Here is a 16,629-nt window from a genome sequence, read left to right on the forward strand (position 1 = left end):
TGATCCTTAAGAGAACTGACAGGTAAACTTGATATTAATCATATTTTAATAATTAACTACGTATGTGTAAGTCACAGAACTATAACGCGGTTCCCCAGTTTTGCCTTAAATGAAATTGTAAATGACAGTTTTTATAGTGGTGCCAATTACAATTAGAAATTGAATTATCTGAATTCAACATTTTTCCAGTTAAGATAACAATTATGTCATAATTGTAATTAATTATCAATTACACGGTTACAATTATAAATGACCCCAACCCTGGGTCACACATTCTGTCATTTTTCCTTCATAGAGTTACAGATCATTTCAATGTATTGTATTTGAAATATTTCTTCAAATTTGATTAAAGAAAAACAAATGGAATTCCTGTGTGTTTGCATGAAGGCAGAGCAGAGCTGGATAAGTCATGGTGTAGCTACATGCTAATGAGAGCTAAATGCTAATCACAGCTACATGCTAATGACAGCTAAATACTAATGAGAGCTAAATGCTAATGACAGCTAAATGCTAATCACAGCGACATGCTAATCACAGCTAAATGCTAATCACAGCTACATGCTAATGACAGCTAAATACTAATGACAGCTACATGCTAATGACAGCTAAATACTAATCGCAGCTACATGCTAATCACAGCCTTGCTAACGCATGTCCACTCTTGATTCTCTGTCCAGCTTCCTGCATGCATTTAGCCAACCACTTTTCCCCTTCAATAAAATAACAAATACATCTCCTTTTAGTCAAAACTTTATTCATTTGGCACACAAGACAATATTTATGATTTCAAACATTTATTACTGCAATAATTGACATGTAAAAACAGAGATATATATAAAAAAAACAAGGTTAAGAGAAAGTGATAGGTGTTTATTATTTAGTAGTACGTTTTGTTCCACTTAGTGAAACTAGAGCACACACACCCCCCAAAAAAAATAAAGGCAATTACAATCTTTCTGTCTTTACACATTGGTTTTCCAAAATGCCTTAATCTGTGCTCCAACTGCCAACAACCGCACCCGCTTAAACAACGCGCCGCAAAAATACAAATGTGATGACTTGTAGACCAGTGGTTCCCAATCTTTTTTGTCCCGTGAACCCCGTCTTCATATCATTAGTACCCTCTTGCATATACTTTTTTATTTGTAGAACAGTGGGCTCTCCTAAACCCATAACTGTGTCTCCAATATTGGTTATTTAAGGCTTAATCTACAAATTCAAGACAATGAGTGGAATTGATTTAAATAATAATAATAATAATAATAATAATAATAATATATAAAATGCACCTTTTTTATGATTACATATAAGTAAATATGGTCTCCTTTGTAAAATATAGCTAATTATTGTCTCATATTGTCAGAAGTGTGATTAAATGGCCTCTACAGCATAGAAAAATACAGTTTCAATAAATTAGAGTGGTAGAATTTGGTTTGTGGTATATTTAAAAAAAAAAAAAAAAGACTAAAAAGGGAACTAGGAACATTTCCCAATTGTTTTCTTTCCAAGTACCCCCTGTAATGTGCTCCTGTACCCCTTGGGGTACACGTCCTGTTTGGGAACCACCGGTGTAGACATCTTAGAAGCTAAGTATGTGAATTGGGACAGATATTTTGACTTACAATGAGCTCTAAACTTTGTAAATAAGTTTTGTATTTGTCCTCAAAGACTGTTCAAAGCATATAAAAAAATGCAGAAATAAAATTAGCATTAGCATATGTATTTGTCTATTCATTTTTGGAGCTATAGAACAATATGACGTGGAAGTGGAACCTCTTTAAAAGAATGGGACTATGAAGCTCAACATTTGTTGGCATTGTTTATCATAAACAGCATTAAATATGCATTAAAAAAACACTAAAATAACAATTTTGACAAAAAAAAACCCTTAAACACCAACAGTTTACCAGTTGACACACCTTTTTAGGCAGAATGAGGTGCTAAAGTTTGGTGAGTTAAACTGAAACGTCATCAACACATTTACTATGGGGTGCCAATTGTAAAGTTGTCCATGCTAACATAAACAGCATTTTTTTGCAACATTTGACCAGATTTACAGCAATACTAATGCTAAATGTCAAATCTAAATCTAAACTGTAAATCTAAATGTTAAATCTATATGTCGTGGGTGAAACTAAATATTTAGCTAATATGCAAATTCACCGGAATGAGCTTTATGTTGGTACTTTCGGTGAATTTGCATATAATCTAATCATTTAGTTTCACCAACGGCGTTTAGATTTAGCATTTAGCATTAACACTTAACATTTAACATTTACATTTACATTTACATTTACATTTAACATCTGACATTTCACATTTAAATTTATTTATTCATTTTCAACATTCATATTTAGGTTTGATATTTATTATTTAGATTTAACAATAATATTATATTTTTACAATAAAGGAAGTATCACATATTTCACAAATATTGCTGTAAATCTGGTGAAAAATAACGGAAAAAAATTCACATGTTTTTTAAATGTGGTTTGATGCTAAATGTTGCAAAAAGTTGCTGTTTATTTTAGCATACGTAACTTTACAATCGGCGCCCCATACGTTTAGTGCTGGAATTTGGATTTGGATTACAGTCCAATTTCAAAGCCCTTCCTCTGTTACCAGACCTCCACCAACAGAGGGCGCAATGCATCATGGGTTATCTATTCTAACAGACCACAGTTGGTAACAGACATAAGAGATCCTAATCCTCTCCACAGATTTGGATATTAAACTTCTCATTTGGATGCTGTTTGAGATAAAAATAAAAAATAAAACATCAGAAACTCTTTTAAAAGAGATATTGTTTGGACCTTTGGCTGCAGGGAACCTCTAAGACTCATAAAACATCTTCTTAGTGACAGTGGTTCCTCCTACGACACCCCTCTGCACCACCTCCTTTGTGATCTGACGCGTCACCATGCCGCTGGTCTCAGTTTGTTGCATAGTCATCATCATCCCATCTGTAGAAACAATGTGTGAGGAAAATCGCTCAATTCCCACCTAAAAAAAGTGAATGAAAACAGTTTTTATTCAGTACCTGTAAAGTAGGGGTCGTTGACCATGGTATGGGAGACATTGGTCCGTGTGCTCACTTCAGTTGGAAGTTGAAATACTTCCCTCCTTGTCATTGATTGGTTGTTATACTGAGATAAAGCACCTACAAGATGACATAGGGAGTAGAAATAAATTGTAGTCTCTTCTCCACACTAATCACACAGTAGTCCTTTGTGATGTTTAATTCAACCTTTGTATGAATGACTTCGACTTTTCAAAAGGCTCCATTATCCTTCACACTTTCATATTATGCTGATAAATTCCTGTCATTTTACACCAGCATCATTGTGCTCAAGTAAACTTTAAAACACACGTGTCAAACTCAAGGACCGGGGGCCAAATCCGTCAATCTAGACTCGAGCTTTAAAGTTGTCCCGCTTGAAAAAGTAAAAAATGGTAGAAACAACATGAAACATTTTGTAAATTACCAACTATTTCAGGTGTAGATATTTCAGCCCCTCCAAATACGAAAATTCAATTAAAATCCACAATATTTTCAGAGCTCAGTTTTCCTATTCGATCGCATGACGGCAGTCATTTTTAATATCAAATTGCTGAAAGAACTCTCAATTTTTTTTCCAATTTTTCCATGAAATTTCCCAAAATTCTCAAAATCCAAGATATTTAAGTGAAGATCCTGTGGCCCCTTTAAGCTCAAATTGCTCCGTATTTGGCCCTTGAACTAAAATGAGTTTGACACCCCTGCTTTAAAACATGACTCTTAACTTTCATGTTGAATTTCACTGACATGCTTCACCTTCACCCTGTTCTTCTGCATAAACAACGTGTGATCTAAAGTTAGTGTGCATCAAAAACAAGCGTCTCTGAGACTGACAGAGTTTCCGTGTAATTTTGGAGGGATTCAAACAGTGCACTGTGAACACAAATCTGACCAAATCAAGGTGATAGAATTATAAGCTGTTCTCCACCCATTCAGGTAAAGTCCATTATGATTTCCTAACTCAAGAGAAAACATTGATGGTCCTTAAAAGAATTCCATGCAATTTTACTCAACTCAGGCAAAAAATTTGCCTTTAACTTTTAATGCTCGTGATGGGTTAAACCATCTTGATTTGAATCCTTACTGCAGTCTTGAACCTACCTCCATCCTGAGATTCAATGGTAATGATCCCCTCCCTCTCAGGACCAAAGCCCTGTGTGGTGCGAGCCTGAACCTTGAACTTGTAGGGAACGTTCTCCGTCAGGTTTGGAACTGTGAGACTTGTCTCTGCGCTGTCTCCGTTCACTTGGAATGTGCGCAAGTCACCTGGAAGAACCCAAACAAAGAGGTCAGGTGTTCCAGTAATTGTTTACTCAATTATCAGAATAAATATAACACATATACATACAGTATATACAGGTATACCCTATGGTAATAAATACTTAAAGGGTACCTGTAGTGAAAATGTATATAACAAAAATGTGTTTAATGTATTACCAATAAACAAAATATGGGCACCTTTTTATAAAAAAAAAAAAAAAACATGTTAAAAGGACTTTTTAGAATGATTTTATACCTTGGGCCATAAACAATGGAGAGCCGGCATTTTGGTCAGGATAAGACACACGTTCATTGATCGGCTTGGCCTGTAGCTTTAAATAAATGGTTCATTGTGGGAGGAAGAGGCATAACAGGTCTGTTTACATTGTAGGAAGTGTAGTTTTTCTCTTGGCTCTCGGCGTGAAGCTTAAGATTAAACATCACCTTTCTCAGCAACTACCTGCTTCTTGTATGCCTCCCTGTACCCACTCAGCATGTAGAATTAGCCTAACGGACAGAACTGTTGTTACCAGCAGAAACGAGACATGGCTGAGTAGTTTGGTGTTGGAAGTAAAAAACTATGGCTCGCGATGAAAGCTGCGTGAAAGGACATCTCTTCATCATTTAGCCACAATCAAATAAGTGGGAACTATCTGATGAGGATGCGGTTAGTGACATGACAGACGCCCATAGTATCCCCTGTAGGAAGAAATGTAGCAGTGCATTGAACAAGTATGTTTACAAGCTGCATTGAAGGACTTTCTGTGAAGGTATTCTTTCGGGACAGTGTCTGGTTTCAGATGTAACTTAGCCCATTAGCTTAGCCAATTAGCTTAGCCCGCAGATCCCTCTCAGTAGCAGCTCAGCTTGAAGCATCCAAACAGAAACGTTTTAAGTGTGTATCCTGTACTGATATTATGAAGCCAACATCCGGCTTACTCTGACATAGTGTCGGTTTTTGGCTTAGAGATGCAAAAAAAGGTTTCTGCAAGGTTTTTCTCTTGTTGTTATAGCAACCACTGGCTTTACACTCCACCTTTGTTCAGAAACTGGACCAATTGAACACTGTTGCCAAGCAACAGCTAACAGGCATCAACGAATGTGCGTCATATTCTGACTAAAATAGCGACTCCCCATAGTTTATGCCCCAAGGCACAAAATCGTTCTAAAATGTTTTTTTCATGTGTGTTTTATTTAATTATTTTTTATTGATAATATATTAAACACATTTTTGTTACATGTATCTCCATTACAAGTACCCTTTAATAGTGATGATTTGATATGGAATTGATAGCCTTGAACCATAAGCTGTATCTTGTTTTTCCCTCCACATCTATTTTTTGAACCATAACTGATATTTTCTAATATGAAGGCCTCACCTCCACCATGCAGTTGCTCACGGGTGACCACGTATCCAAGGATCTCTCCATTGGGCTTGCGGGGTTTGTCCCAGCTGAGCTGCAGGGAATCAGGGCTCAGGGCCGTAAACACGAGGGGGCCAGGTGCACTCGGAGTGCTCAGAGTGAACGGAGAGCCTGGAAAAAAACAACAGGAAACACATGAAGAGAGAAACAAAGCTTTGGATCACTGGATTAGTTTTAAGTTTTAGTAAGATGAGCACCTGGCATGGGGCTGAGGGGGCTCTTAGGGTCCACAGCAGACTCTATAGTGATGACTCCCTCTCTCTCTGGACCCCAGCCCTCTTGGCTCTTTGCCTTCACCTTGAACAGGTAGGAATGATTGGGCAGAAGGTCCTGGATGATGACAGAGTTCTCTGCAGGGTTTGTCACATTGATGCGTTTGATCTCCCCTACCAGAAAAAAGACTGTTTAGCACAAAGGTAGCAAATACCAAAGACGTGTGTTTGTGCTCTTTCAAAGGCATACCTCCATTAAGCAGCTGGTAGAGCACACTGTATCCCAGGATGTCTTTTTCACATTGAGGCTCCTGCCAGCTGACTTTGAGGGCAGTGGGTCCCAGAGCTGAGAACACTAGTCTGCTGGGGGTGTCCGGGATCCCTGGGGAAAGTCGCGCATCTGACAGAAGATACAAATATAAAAACATTCAGATCAGAGAGTCAGGAAAAAGGAGAGAGAGGGAGAATATTAACGTAAAAAATATTAGCAAGTCTAACACAGGGCACATAAAGAGGTAAAAAGGTTTTTGTTTTTTATTTTATTTTTAGAAATGTTTTCTTTTTTATTTATGTGCCAAAACACACAAATACAATGAGTAACATTCATTGTGTTCTCGTTTCTTGTAATTTCAAAATAAAGATTAAAGAGTAACTACACCCCAAAACCATTTAACGTAATTTGTTTGAAACAGTGTTGATAATTAATTCTAGTGCAACTCTTCATATTTTAGTCTAAATATTTTTAATTTGGTGTATATTGTTGTAAAAATGTCTGTAGTGACTGCCCTCTATAGGTTGAAACCCAGCTATTACAATCAGATTTTGCTATTGGAGGTTTGTGATGTTTTGGTTAGCGTCACACATCACTGTTGGCCCCGCCCCTTTGATAAAAACTAGTTCCTGTGGACTCCATTCTGTGGTGAGTAGGTTGAATTGAGAGAATTGTGAATAGAGAGGTATATTGAGTATTGAGTAGCTAGTTAATGCATATGCAGCTTCTAAATGGCCTCTCATTCAAATTATATATATATATATATCAATATATAGATATTAAGAAATGCAGCATCTGTAAATACTGCAACCATCACATTTTATTACACTTTTCTGTTAACTGCATTGCTTTTTAATCCCATTTTGAGTGAAACCCCTAACCTAACCAAACCTAGCCTACCTCTAACCTAACTTGTAAAAAAAAAAAGAAATATCAGTCAGGTTTATTTTACAATTTAAATTAATATGAATACAATACATGTAATATTTGTGTTATATTTGACAACACTATAACAGAGAGAAATTACTATGTCATCACCAAGTGTTATTGTTTGTGCTAACTGTAAAGTATCAGGCTATAAAACGACAAACTTTAATAGATGCAACCACAAACTATGAGTGGTTTTTATAGCAAAACACAGCTCAGATCAAAAGTAAGAGCAAATCTTTTTGATCCTGTTGAAAGATAAGATAATTTTGTCCCATTTGAGGCAGTACAAAAATGCTGGGTCAATCCTTTATTGTAATGTTTTCTTCTCAAGCCTAACTATCTCTAACTCAGACTGTACAACATTCTGGAGGAGAAGCCTACACAGGACTGATTATAAAACATAGGTTGAGTTGTAATATTACAGGACACTAAGGTGTCGTCAGAGTGACGATCGTTAAAAATCTGTTTGTCGAAGGCCAGCATTCACGCCCAGTGGCTTCATGCAAAGATGCTGCAGACTTACCATGGAGGACCCTGTCCAGATTATACAGGGCTTCATTGACGTCCGAGGAGGGCGTTCGGGCCCTGGAACCCTGTGACAAGCTGTAGCTGTACTGGCTCTGAGAGCTGCTCTGCATTCCCGTGTAGCCGAACCCACCTGAAAGCGCGTCGAGGAAGAAGTTGCAGGAAAGTGAAAGGTGAGAAGAAAAGAAGAAACAGAGGAAGAAGTATGGTGGAGGGAGAGAAAGAAGAATGTAGAGGTTTCAGAGATAAGGAAGAAAGAAATGGCGATAGTCAGCTTAGCTCCTGCAAGTCCACCAAAACAGCCCAACCTTGCTAAGCCATCGGCCTCATGCATCTGTACAAGTGAGGCATCGGAAATATTGCAATCCAAGGTGAAGACTTTCCTAATTGGCAATGAAACAAAACTCTGGGAAAAATTCAAACCTCTTTAAGACTTACCAAGATCTGGAAATGAGGTTGACACATCTCCCATGACGATAGAGTCACGGATATTCTCCTCTACATATCCTCTGTTCTCTGAGCGCTTCCTCATGATGACATCAGTTCTGTGCACTCCACCTCCAATCATGTCCTGTCTGCGAGGACTCCCTACTCAAAGAAAGAACTATTCTCAGGATTGAGTCAGAATAAGGGTAAGGCTGCGTCCGAATAGTCCCTCCTATCTCCTTTCCTATCCACTTTTCATCCACAGGTGCAAGGAGACTTGCTAAAGGAGTTAGGAAAAGGCGATAATGTTGTACTTCCATTAGATGACGTAATAATCTGAAGGCGGTGAAGGTTAGTGACGTCTGCCGTGGTGAAAAAACTACAAATTTCCGAAAATGGACTACTAAAAGGCTAAAGCACATTTATAACACTTTCCCCTGTGCCTTTACCGCTAATATAATCTCAAATATCACACGGTTTGAAATTAAATTAAAGGAAAAGAGGCTACCAGGCTACAAGGAACAAAAGTGAAAGAACGTCACATTGACAATGATTGTTCACACTCACTTTTCCTTTAAATGTTGTCGCCGCAAGGAATTGTGGGGCAGCATTATCTGGTCTCCTTTGGTAAAGGATGCATCAGTGTTTCCTAGGCTAGAGGAGGTTATAAAGGAAGAATTGAGCCTCCTTTCCTTAGCTTTTAGAGAATTGCAACACTCCTTATTATGGCCGCCACTTAAACACTTCCGGAAGTTAAGGAAAAGGGGATAGGAAAGGAGATAGGAGAGATTATTATTATCATGACGCAGCCTAAGACTTTCTGACTGCTGCATTCCATCTCACCTGGTCCAGTCATGTAGGTTGTAGTTGTTTCCATGAGTGATCCACCTACACTTCCACCTCCACCTCCACTTCTGTAGTTGGAGCTAATTGTAGACATCGGAGATGAGGAAGATGAAAGATTCCGAGTTGTTGAACCTCCAGGGAAAAGGAAATTCTGGTCCCACTTGCCGTTCATTGAGTAATCTAAAAATACAATAAGGCCAGGGTTGTACTGCAAATTCTGGCTGAATAATATCACAAAACCATCATCTCTGGGTTTGGCAAAAGCATATTTGTTTTACTTCTGTTTAATGTACTGCAAAGACATTTTAAATCTGTTCCAATCAGGTTTTTTGAAAAAGTTTTGATTTATGGATTGAGTGTGAATCCCATTTAAATGGAAAAGCAAAGGCAGTTGCATGAAAAATCCTCCAAATTCTCCTGCAGAAATGCGGTAGAACCATTGCTTTCACTTTGACACACAGTCAACAGACCACAGATAGTTTGAATTGACAAAAACTTGCTCCTGGAAAAATGCTTCCTGAGATCATCAACTGGAGGAGGGACAGTTGATGCCAGGGCTCCTCTCAGGCAGGATAGTTGAGGTAGGCGTTCGCTGTGGGAAGCTGGACCAGAAACTGAACAGGTACTCAAAGGATTGGGATTTTGAATGAATCAAATCACCACAGTAAAGAGAACCAATCTTCCGATGGAAACAGGTTGGCCGTGCACCGCAGCTGGCCATGCAAGCTGTCTGTCTTTTTATGGAAGTGCTCTTCACCTTTCCAGGGTGTTTGGGGGCCGCTGGGGCGAAGGGTCCCTTCTGAGCTGCTCTCTGTGTCTGTGCTGAGCCGACTGGTGATGACCTCCACTGGCTTTTTCCATGACACCGCACGCAGATCCAGGTCAGAACCCACCAACTTCACATGTGTCCAGCCTTGGTTATGCGGTCACAGGAGAAGAAATAAGCAGGCGAGTGGCAAATTTGAAGGGAAGATGTGTTTGTTGTAAAACTGGTTCTGCCACATTTCTGATATCTTGGTTTCTTGTATTTTTTTTTTACGTGTTTCAGAATTTTCCAATTTTAAGATTGTCAAATCTAGCTAATTGTGGAATGGAATTGTACTTATAAAAGGACTAGGGAATGTTTCCCCGTTGATCCCATGGCTGGAAACTGTTGACAATGGGATCAAGTTGTCTTTTTTGTTTTGTTTTTTTGTGACGCTATTGTTCGCTACACCCACAAAATTTTTTGCAATCCTTTCCACATGAGCCCAATATAAAGGATCCTGCCTTGCTGTAACATAGTAAACACATAAGCTACCAAACAAGCTATGCTGGTGCCAACTACCTTGTTAGTCTTTCTATAGCTAGTTCTACAGAGCGTCTCTCTCCTATACTGGTGGACGTTATTTCTTGCTTTAGTTTTAGTACTGTACTTAGATACATACATACGTACTTAAATCATACGCAAAATTTTAGTCTGGGAACCAAAGGCAGGCAGACATTCAAAGCAATTGTAGGAGACTGGAAGAGAAATACTCAAGAGACTGACAGAGGCTTTGATGATGTAAGATGTTTTGGTGCCTCATTGGGGCATGTCCTTCAGACAATATGTATCCTAGTTTAAAGCAGGAACAGAAACAGACAGCTCTGTGGAAATGATGCCATCTCTGAGAGTCAGAGCCACTGCCAGCTTTTTCCTAAACCTGTGTCGACAGCAGGCGGGGTATTAACGTCAGCGTTTTGGAGGATTTCAAAGTACAACAAAGAAGTCTTTACCTTCATACTCCAATGAAATCAAACTATTTTTGTGGTTTACCAACAGGGTGATGAACCCAGAGCACAATCTACTGCTTTAGAAAACATTGGCGAAGGAAACAAAGTAAGATTAGTTGAGAACACAGACTGGGACGATTGGATACATATAAAAGCATTCAGTCATTCTTAGAGTCTGCTACTAACACATGCATTATGCTATCACAGACAAGTAAATAATGTAATTGTTCAGGTATCAGCAGAAATACCCACCCTCACCAGAAACGCTGGGTGTCTTGGATCCCCCCGGGGACTTCAGGACTTCATTGCTGTACATCAAGTAGCTGTCATACTCATCTCCTGCCTCTGCGTCCACGATGGGAACATCTGGAATGATGGGAACTACAGACACAAAAATAAGATAGATATTGTAACAGGAAACATTAAAGGCCATGCAGATTAACTTGATAATGGAAAGCTTACTAGACAGGGGTCTGGCAGGCTGTGATGCCAAGTTGATGGTTGCGTCCCTGAAGGGGCCCCAGCCCACGCTGTTTTTAGCTCGAACCTTGTACTGGTAAGTTTGAGCATTTTGCAGATTCTCAATCAACAGCATTCGTTTCTTGGGATTGTCAATCTTTACTTTCTTGGCTGCTCCAACTGGCTCTGTGGACATAAGGAAGCCAGATTAAACACAACACGTTAAAACAAGAGAGAGTGTTTCAGATCTAAGATGGGGCTCTTACTCATTTCATCATCGATGGGTGTGTAGACGACCTCATAGGCCGTAATGTTGCCATTGGTCTCGGCAGGCTCAGCCCAGCTGATCTGAGTGACAGTTGGGCTGATGACGTTAAAGGCCAGGCGTCCAGGTTCACCAGGCGCTGTAGAGATACCAAAGGTGTCAATAAGTAATGGAAAAACAGAAGCACATTGTGGCCTAATGGATAAGGCGTCTAACTTTGGATCAGAAGATTGAGGGATTGATTCCCTTCATGGTTGCTTTTAAGCATTTTTCCCCTGGGGTTAATTAAAGTATATCTGATTCTGAAAGGCTAAGATCAACTTTTTTAGAGGGAAGACATTTCAAATGAGAATCTGTTCTCAATTATTTATCTTGTTAATTGAAGGTAAAATTAAATAATAATAAAAACTTCAAATGTATATTAATTTTTTTTTATAAAAAAAATATATTTTTAATAAAAATTCAAAAAAATAAATAGGGCATAAAAAAGGACAAGAGTTAAGCCTTTTTGGTTGTGCTGTGCTATACGCATAATGTGATGCTACTATTGCGCAGAGCAGTGTAATCTGCTGTGCCACTGTAATGACACGTACAGAGAATATTATAGGAAAACATTCCAATGCTCAGACATTGTGAGGATAAGGGTGAACGAATGGAATGAGTGTGTCCTTAAAAGTGTGACAAAGCAAACATTTCTAAGTTATGTCACAACAAGAGCTGTCCCAAAGCTTGTGCGTCCACAACCGATGTGGGTGTTAGAGCTCGTATTGGAAGCCATCCCCGGACTCAGGAGACCAGCCATGTAGGCTGCCACCAACAGGACCCAAGTAGGCCCCATCACCCCAACAAGAGAAAGCAAGCAAAGTCACCCCACCAACCACAGACCAACAAACAAATGCATTGAAGCGCCCCCAGCCGGGTCCACCGCCCCACACCAATGCCCACGCCACTAACGCATCCACTCCCACAATGGGTTAGGGTAGAGACTTGAAACATCCCATAAGCGCCCACACAGTCCAAGGGTCGACAGGCCCCGACTGACTGCCACGCACCGCCCGCCATGCATGATGCCATCAATCAGTGGTCAACCCCCGAGCCAATGACAAGGCCATAGTAATCCAATGACACGTCTCCACTTTGGCTAAGCTTACATCAATTAATTTTCCTCACTTACTATCTTCCAGCGTTTGACAGGTAACCATATCAGTATCGTAGCCATCTCCCATCGCATTGTAAGCACACACTCGCATCTCATAGTCACAGAAGGGGTAGAGGTTGGTCAACTCTGCATAAGGAGTCTTCACATCTAAGACCTGGGCGTCCTTCTCAGCATCTCCATAGATCCAATACTTAACCTGTACAGTAAGATACAAGTGAAGAACTTGAGAAAGGCAGCGCAATGTTAGAGTTAGTAATTCAGTTGACGAAACAAACCTTATAACCCATAGGGCTACCAGGGGGTGGCTCCCAGTTTAGGCGGATACTTCTGGGTCCAGTTGCCTTTGCCTTTGGGAATCCTGGGGAACCCAGATGACCTCCAGGTGAAGTAGCCTTTGGGTTTACATAGCCTTTCTGTTGCGTCTGGGCCATTTCAGGAGATCTTGGACCTTGAAGATTATAACAGAGCAACTAGATTTAGATATAGTTCTCTATACTCTCAGTAACACTGTAAATCCAGCCATTTACCTCCATCTGTGACATTAATGAGGGTGGTCTTTCTCTCTCCAATGGAAGCATTGCTACCTGGGTCAAACAACTCCAGCTGGATGGTTTCCGGCTGGATGGGACCAGGGTGAGATTTTGGATTGATTGTGATTATCTTTTCTGTCTCTCCAGGAGCAAACTTAAGAGGACCAGAAAGCTCAAAGCGTTGTGCCTTCTTTGTGCGCCACTTTACTGTAGCAGGACTATCCTGGTTGCGAGAACGAACCACAGGGATTGTGTATGGTGAATCTGAGGTGGTAAAGGTCTGAGTGCCCTTCTTGAAATTGATCACACTGGGTTCTAGTTGATGAAGTAGGAAAAGGAAGTCTGCTTAGTAATTGTTTGAGATCAGGTTTAAGTTCAACATTTCTTTATGTACTCACCGGGTACATCTGCGATAGTGACGGTGGTTCTTGGGTAGCGGCCCAGCTTGGCTCCCTGTCTTGGGTTGCTAAGGTCCATGATAAACTGCTTAACCTGTTTTTCTTCCAGCAGGCCATCCTTTTCATTTAGCTCTAGCAGACGAACAGGAACAGTCTTCTGGGTCTCACCGGGACCATAAGTCAGGTCTCCTTCTACGGTCACGTAATCCTAAAATTCACAGAGTAATGGCTGCTGTTAGGTTGAAATCCCTTATTTTTACTATATACACTACCTCTTATTGTATGTGTATTTGACATGCTCATTTACATGTGTCAGAAACATGAAGAACTAAGTAACACTTCAAACCATGAAACACCAGTTGGTGTATTAAAATAGTTACATTGAAGTAGAGACCACAGCCCACCTTTTTGTCTTTAGCTGTGCTATCTTTTGTGCGGTAGGTGACTTGTGTGCGCCCGTCTTCAATTATCTCTCTGCTGATGGGGATGTTGGCCACTCCATCCCCCCTGTTGTAGATGTAGTTTGGCTGGAGGAATGAGAAGACACTCGAGGCTAGGGAAAAATAGACAATAAATATCTTTGAAATAATGCGAACAATTACAAACCTGATTAACGTTAGTGCCATGTGAAGTCGCAATTTGTTTTCTACACACTTGATCTTGTACAGCATTGATTGCAACTATATTTAACCAAGGGTCAAACACTATGAAGGCCAACTTATAAACACTTTCATTTACATTGTCAAACAAATGCAGTTCTTGTAGAATAATTTGGAACTAGAGCTGGGCGATATGGACCAAAACTCATATCTCAGTATTTTTCCTCAAAATGGCGATACACGATATACGTAAATCTCAATTTTTTTTACTCAATAAAGTCTTACCAGAAAGACAATTTAGGGTTCAAGTTGATGATGCGTTATACCAAACAGGCACATTTATTAAATAAAAGTTGATCAATTAGGGATACCTTGACCTGGGATGTCAGGCTTCTATGTTGTAAAATAAAGACATTTTTGCTCGTAAATGGTCAATGTTGAATCTTCACAGGTGGCCATTTTAAATTGTCAAATATGGAGACCTGTTCTGAGAAGTAGTGAAAGCAGTGTCTCTTAAACAAGTATTTTCAAAACAAAATAAGCTATGAAAAACACATATCAATATAAGCGGTATGGTGATTTTTTAAATCGCCAAAATAAAAAAATTGATACAACTTGAATCTTCATATATTGCCCAGATCTATTTGGAACCAATGCTACTTTGAATAAAAAGCCAGTAAACTCTCTCAACTTTATACTCCTTTTCCAATCAAAATTTTCCACACAACTGAACAAAACTTTGCCCAATCATGTGACTGCACTTTGCACAGGAGCCGGGAACTGCAATTATATTTGATATTTTAGATACTTAAATAGATGTTTTATAGGTACCGGGAATTGCAATTTTATTTAGTATTTTAGATGTTTTAATAGATGTGTTTTATAGGAGCCGGGACTTGCAATTATATTGGTATTTTATATGTTTAAATAGAATATTTTTTAAATATTATATTATGTGAGTATGCAGTGTTTGTGTAGTGTAAGTGAATATACATGTTGGATACCAACGCTTAAGAGAATATGAGAATGAGCTCGGATGTTGGTGATTAAATGTAGTGTGTGGGTAAGGTGGCGGGCTTTTGGTCCAGCAGGGGGACTCAGGAAGGAAATAAGCTTTGGCTACAATCCTGCCTATTCACAGGTACATGTTTTTTCTGGCATTCTCTTGTTTTTAATATGCATTGTCCCTTGAATAAATAAACACATACAATTTAGCTGGCTTTGTAACAGACACACTAACCATGCTCCTTGATTATAGTGATGTTAACAAATCGTTTTGCGATTCCTGCGATGCCCAGCGGCACATCCACCATCTCCACCAGCAGCTGCTTCTTGTCGTCATCTTCATCTTTGACAAAGAGCGGAACGTGAACGTCCAGCGACTCCACGCCTTCTTGGAACTCCATGGCTCCTGCTGCCTCTGCAGAAGAATGACAAATCACAAACGATACATTTGAATAATTTCAAGGGCCGCAGTCTTATTTCCCCCCCCAAAAAAAATCACACACGTGTACACACACCCCTGTCTGTAGCTACAGTGTAGTAGCCTGGCACCACTTTCAGATCTTGAAAGCTTCCGGACTGGACGTTCTTTTCAGTAAGTTTGACGATATCCGGATAGCTGCTGCGAGGAGCCGACAAGACGGTGTCCATGATGGTGTAGTCCTGCCTGTTAGGCACAAGGAAAAAGTGGAGTCATGCACCATCTGTGAACACTTAAATAACTTGGGTATTGATGTGTCATTTTAAAGGTAATTACCTCTTCCCAGCATTTCTCTGCAATCTACAACAATGCAAACATGTAGTCATTATTAAAAAAATGACATTTTGAAAATTTAACAAAAGCATTTTACATTAACACATCCATCCCTTAAAAACCTGTAAACCTTGTTATTGTACCTGAAGGAGCTCTTTTGTATCTTTGTTGCTCCTGGAATCTGCTTGTACACCTCATTGAGCTGCAAAAATACACAACACGAACTTCAGTGATGGGGACAATAAGCATTATGAGCGTTAATTATGTAAATGTGCAGGATTATATGTCAATAGCTGATTTCAGTCCTCAGTCGCTCGGCCGACCATTTTGGCCACTAAAAACACACAAAACATTAAAACAAAGCTATCAAAAGCAGGAGGTTTAGACAGGGAGACATAAAATATAAATACAACTACATAATTTGCATTTCCTGAAGAAAATGCAAGTGAGTATGCAGGTGCTGGACCATGTCGCACTGCATTAGCTTAGCATTAGCATTAGCTAGTGTAGCCTGTGAGTAAACTAATAACCAGATCTATTAAATGTTTATCAGGCACCGGGCTGGAGTAAGTAATTGTTTATTTACTATTATAGTTGGTGTCATTATTATTTTATGTCATTATTGAGTGATGTAAAGGTTTTGATAATATTTTATTTAACAGTTTGCATTATTGGTGCATGATATATAGTTGAAATAATACTATTGAAGCCAATGTGTATTATGTTGTTTTTCTTCTTTCTTTTATAATCCTGGGT

The 16,629-nt window shown here is 39.4% G+C and overlaps 1 protein-coding gene across 4 annotated transcripts in view; it reads right to left on the reverse strand.

Annotated features, from left to right (window-relative positions):
- Positions 1-2,419: 2,419 nt before the first annotated feature.
- itgb4 (integrin, beta 4) overlaps positions 2,420-16,629 on the reverse strand; it is a 46,127-nt gene continuing 31,917 nt past the window's right edge. The window contains exons 22-42 of one of the 4 annotated variants that reach the window (XM_028475560.1): positions 16,017-16,075; positions 15,877-15,900; positions 15,638-15,786; positions 15,358-15,537; positions 13,923-14,071; positions 13,519-13,726; positions 13,118-13,435; positions 12,866-13,038; positions 12,606-12,786; positions 11,433-11,570; positions 11,170-11,352; positions 10,960-11,088; positions 8,950-9,132; positions 8,119-8,268; positions 7,679-7,813; positions 6,205-6,354; positions 5,940-6,128; positions 5,698-5,853; positions 4,160-4,324; positions 3,041-3,160; positions 2,420-2,963 (exon numbers count right to left, since the gene is read on the reverse strand). In XM_028475560.1, the coding sequence (XP_028331361.1) occupies positions 2,833-2,963; positions 3,041-3,160; positions 4,160-4,324; positions 5,698-5,853; positions 5,940-6,128; positions 6,205-6,354; positions 7,679-7,813; positions 8,119-8,268; positions 8,950-9,132; positions 10,960-11,088; positions 11,170-11,352; positions 11,433-11,570; positions 12,606-12,786; positions 12,866-13,038; positions 13,118-13,435; positions 13,519-13,726; positions 13,923-14,071; positions 15,358-15,537; positions 15,638-15,786; positions 15,877-15,900; positions 16,017-16,075 (3,270 nt within the window). In that variant the 3' untranslated portion in view covers positions 2,420-2,832. The remainder of the gene's footprint in view (positions 2,964-3,040; positions 3,161-4,159; positions 4,325-5,697; positions 5,854-5,939; positions 6,129-6,204; positions 6,355-7,678; positions 7,814-8,118; positions 8,269-8,949; positions 9,133-10,959; positions 11,089-11,169; positions 11,353-11,432; positions 11,571-12,605; positions 12,787-12,865; positions 13,039-13,117; positions 13,436-13,518; positions 13,727-13,922; positions 14,072-15,357; positions 15,538-15,637; positions 15,787-15,876; positions 15,901-16,016; positions 16,076-16,629) is intronic. The other 3 variants (XM_028475561.1, XM_028475563.1, XM_028475562.1) reach the window with 3 other exon arrangements.

Source organism: Gouania willdenowi, chromosome 19 (genome assembly GCF_900634775.1).
Source record: "Gouania willdenowi chromosome 19, fGouWil2.1, whole genome shotgun sequence".
Taxonomy (NCBI): Eukaryota; Metazoa; Chordata; class Actinopteri; order Blenniiformes; family Gobiesocidae; genus Gouania; species Gouania willdenowi.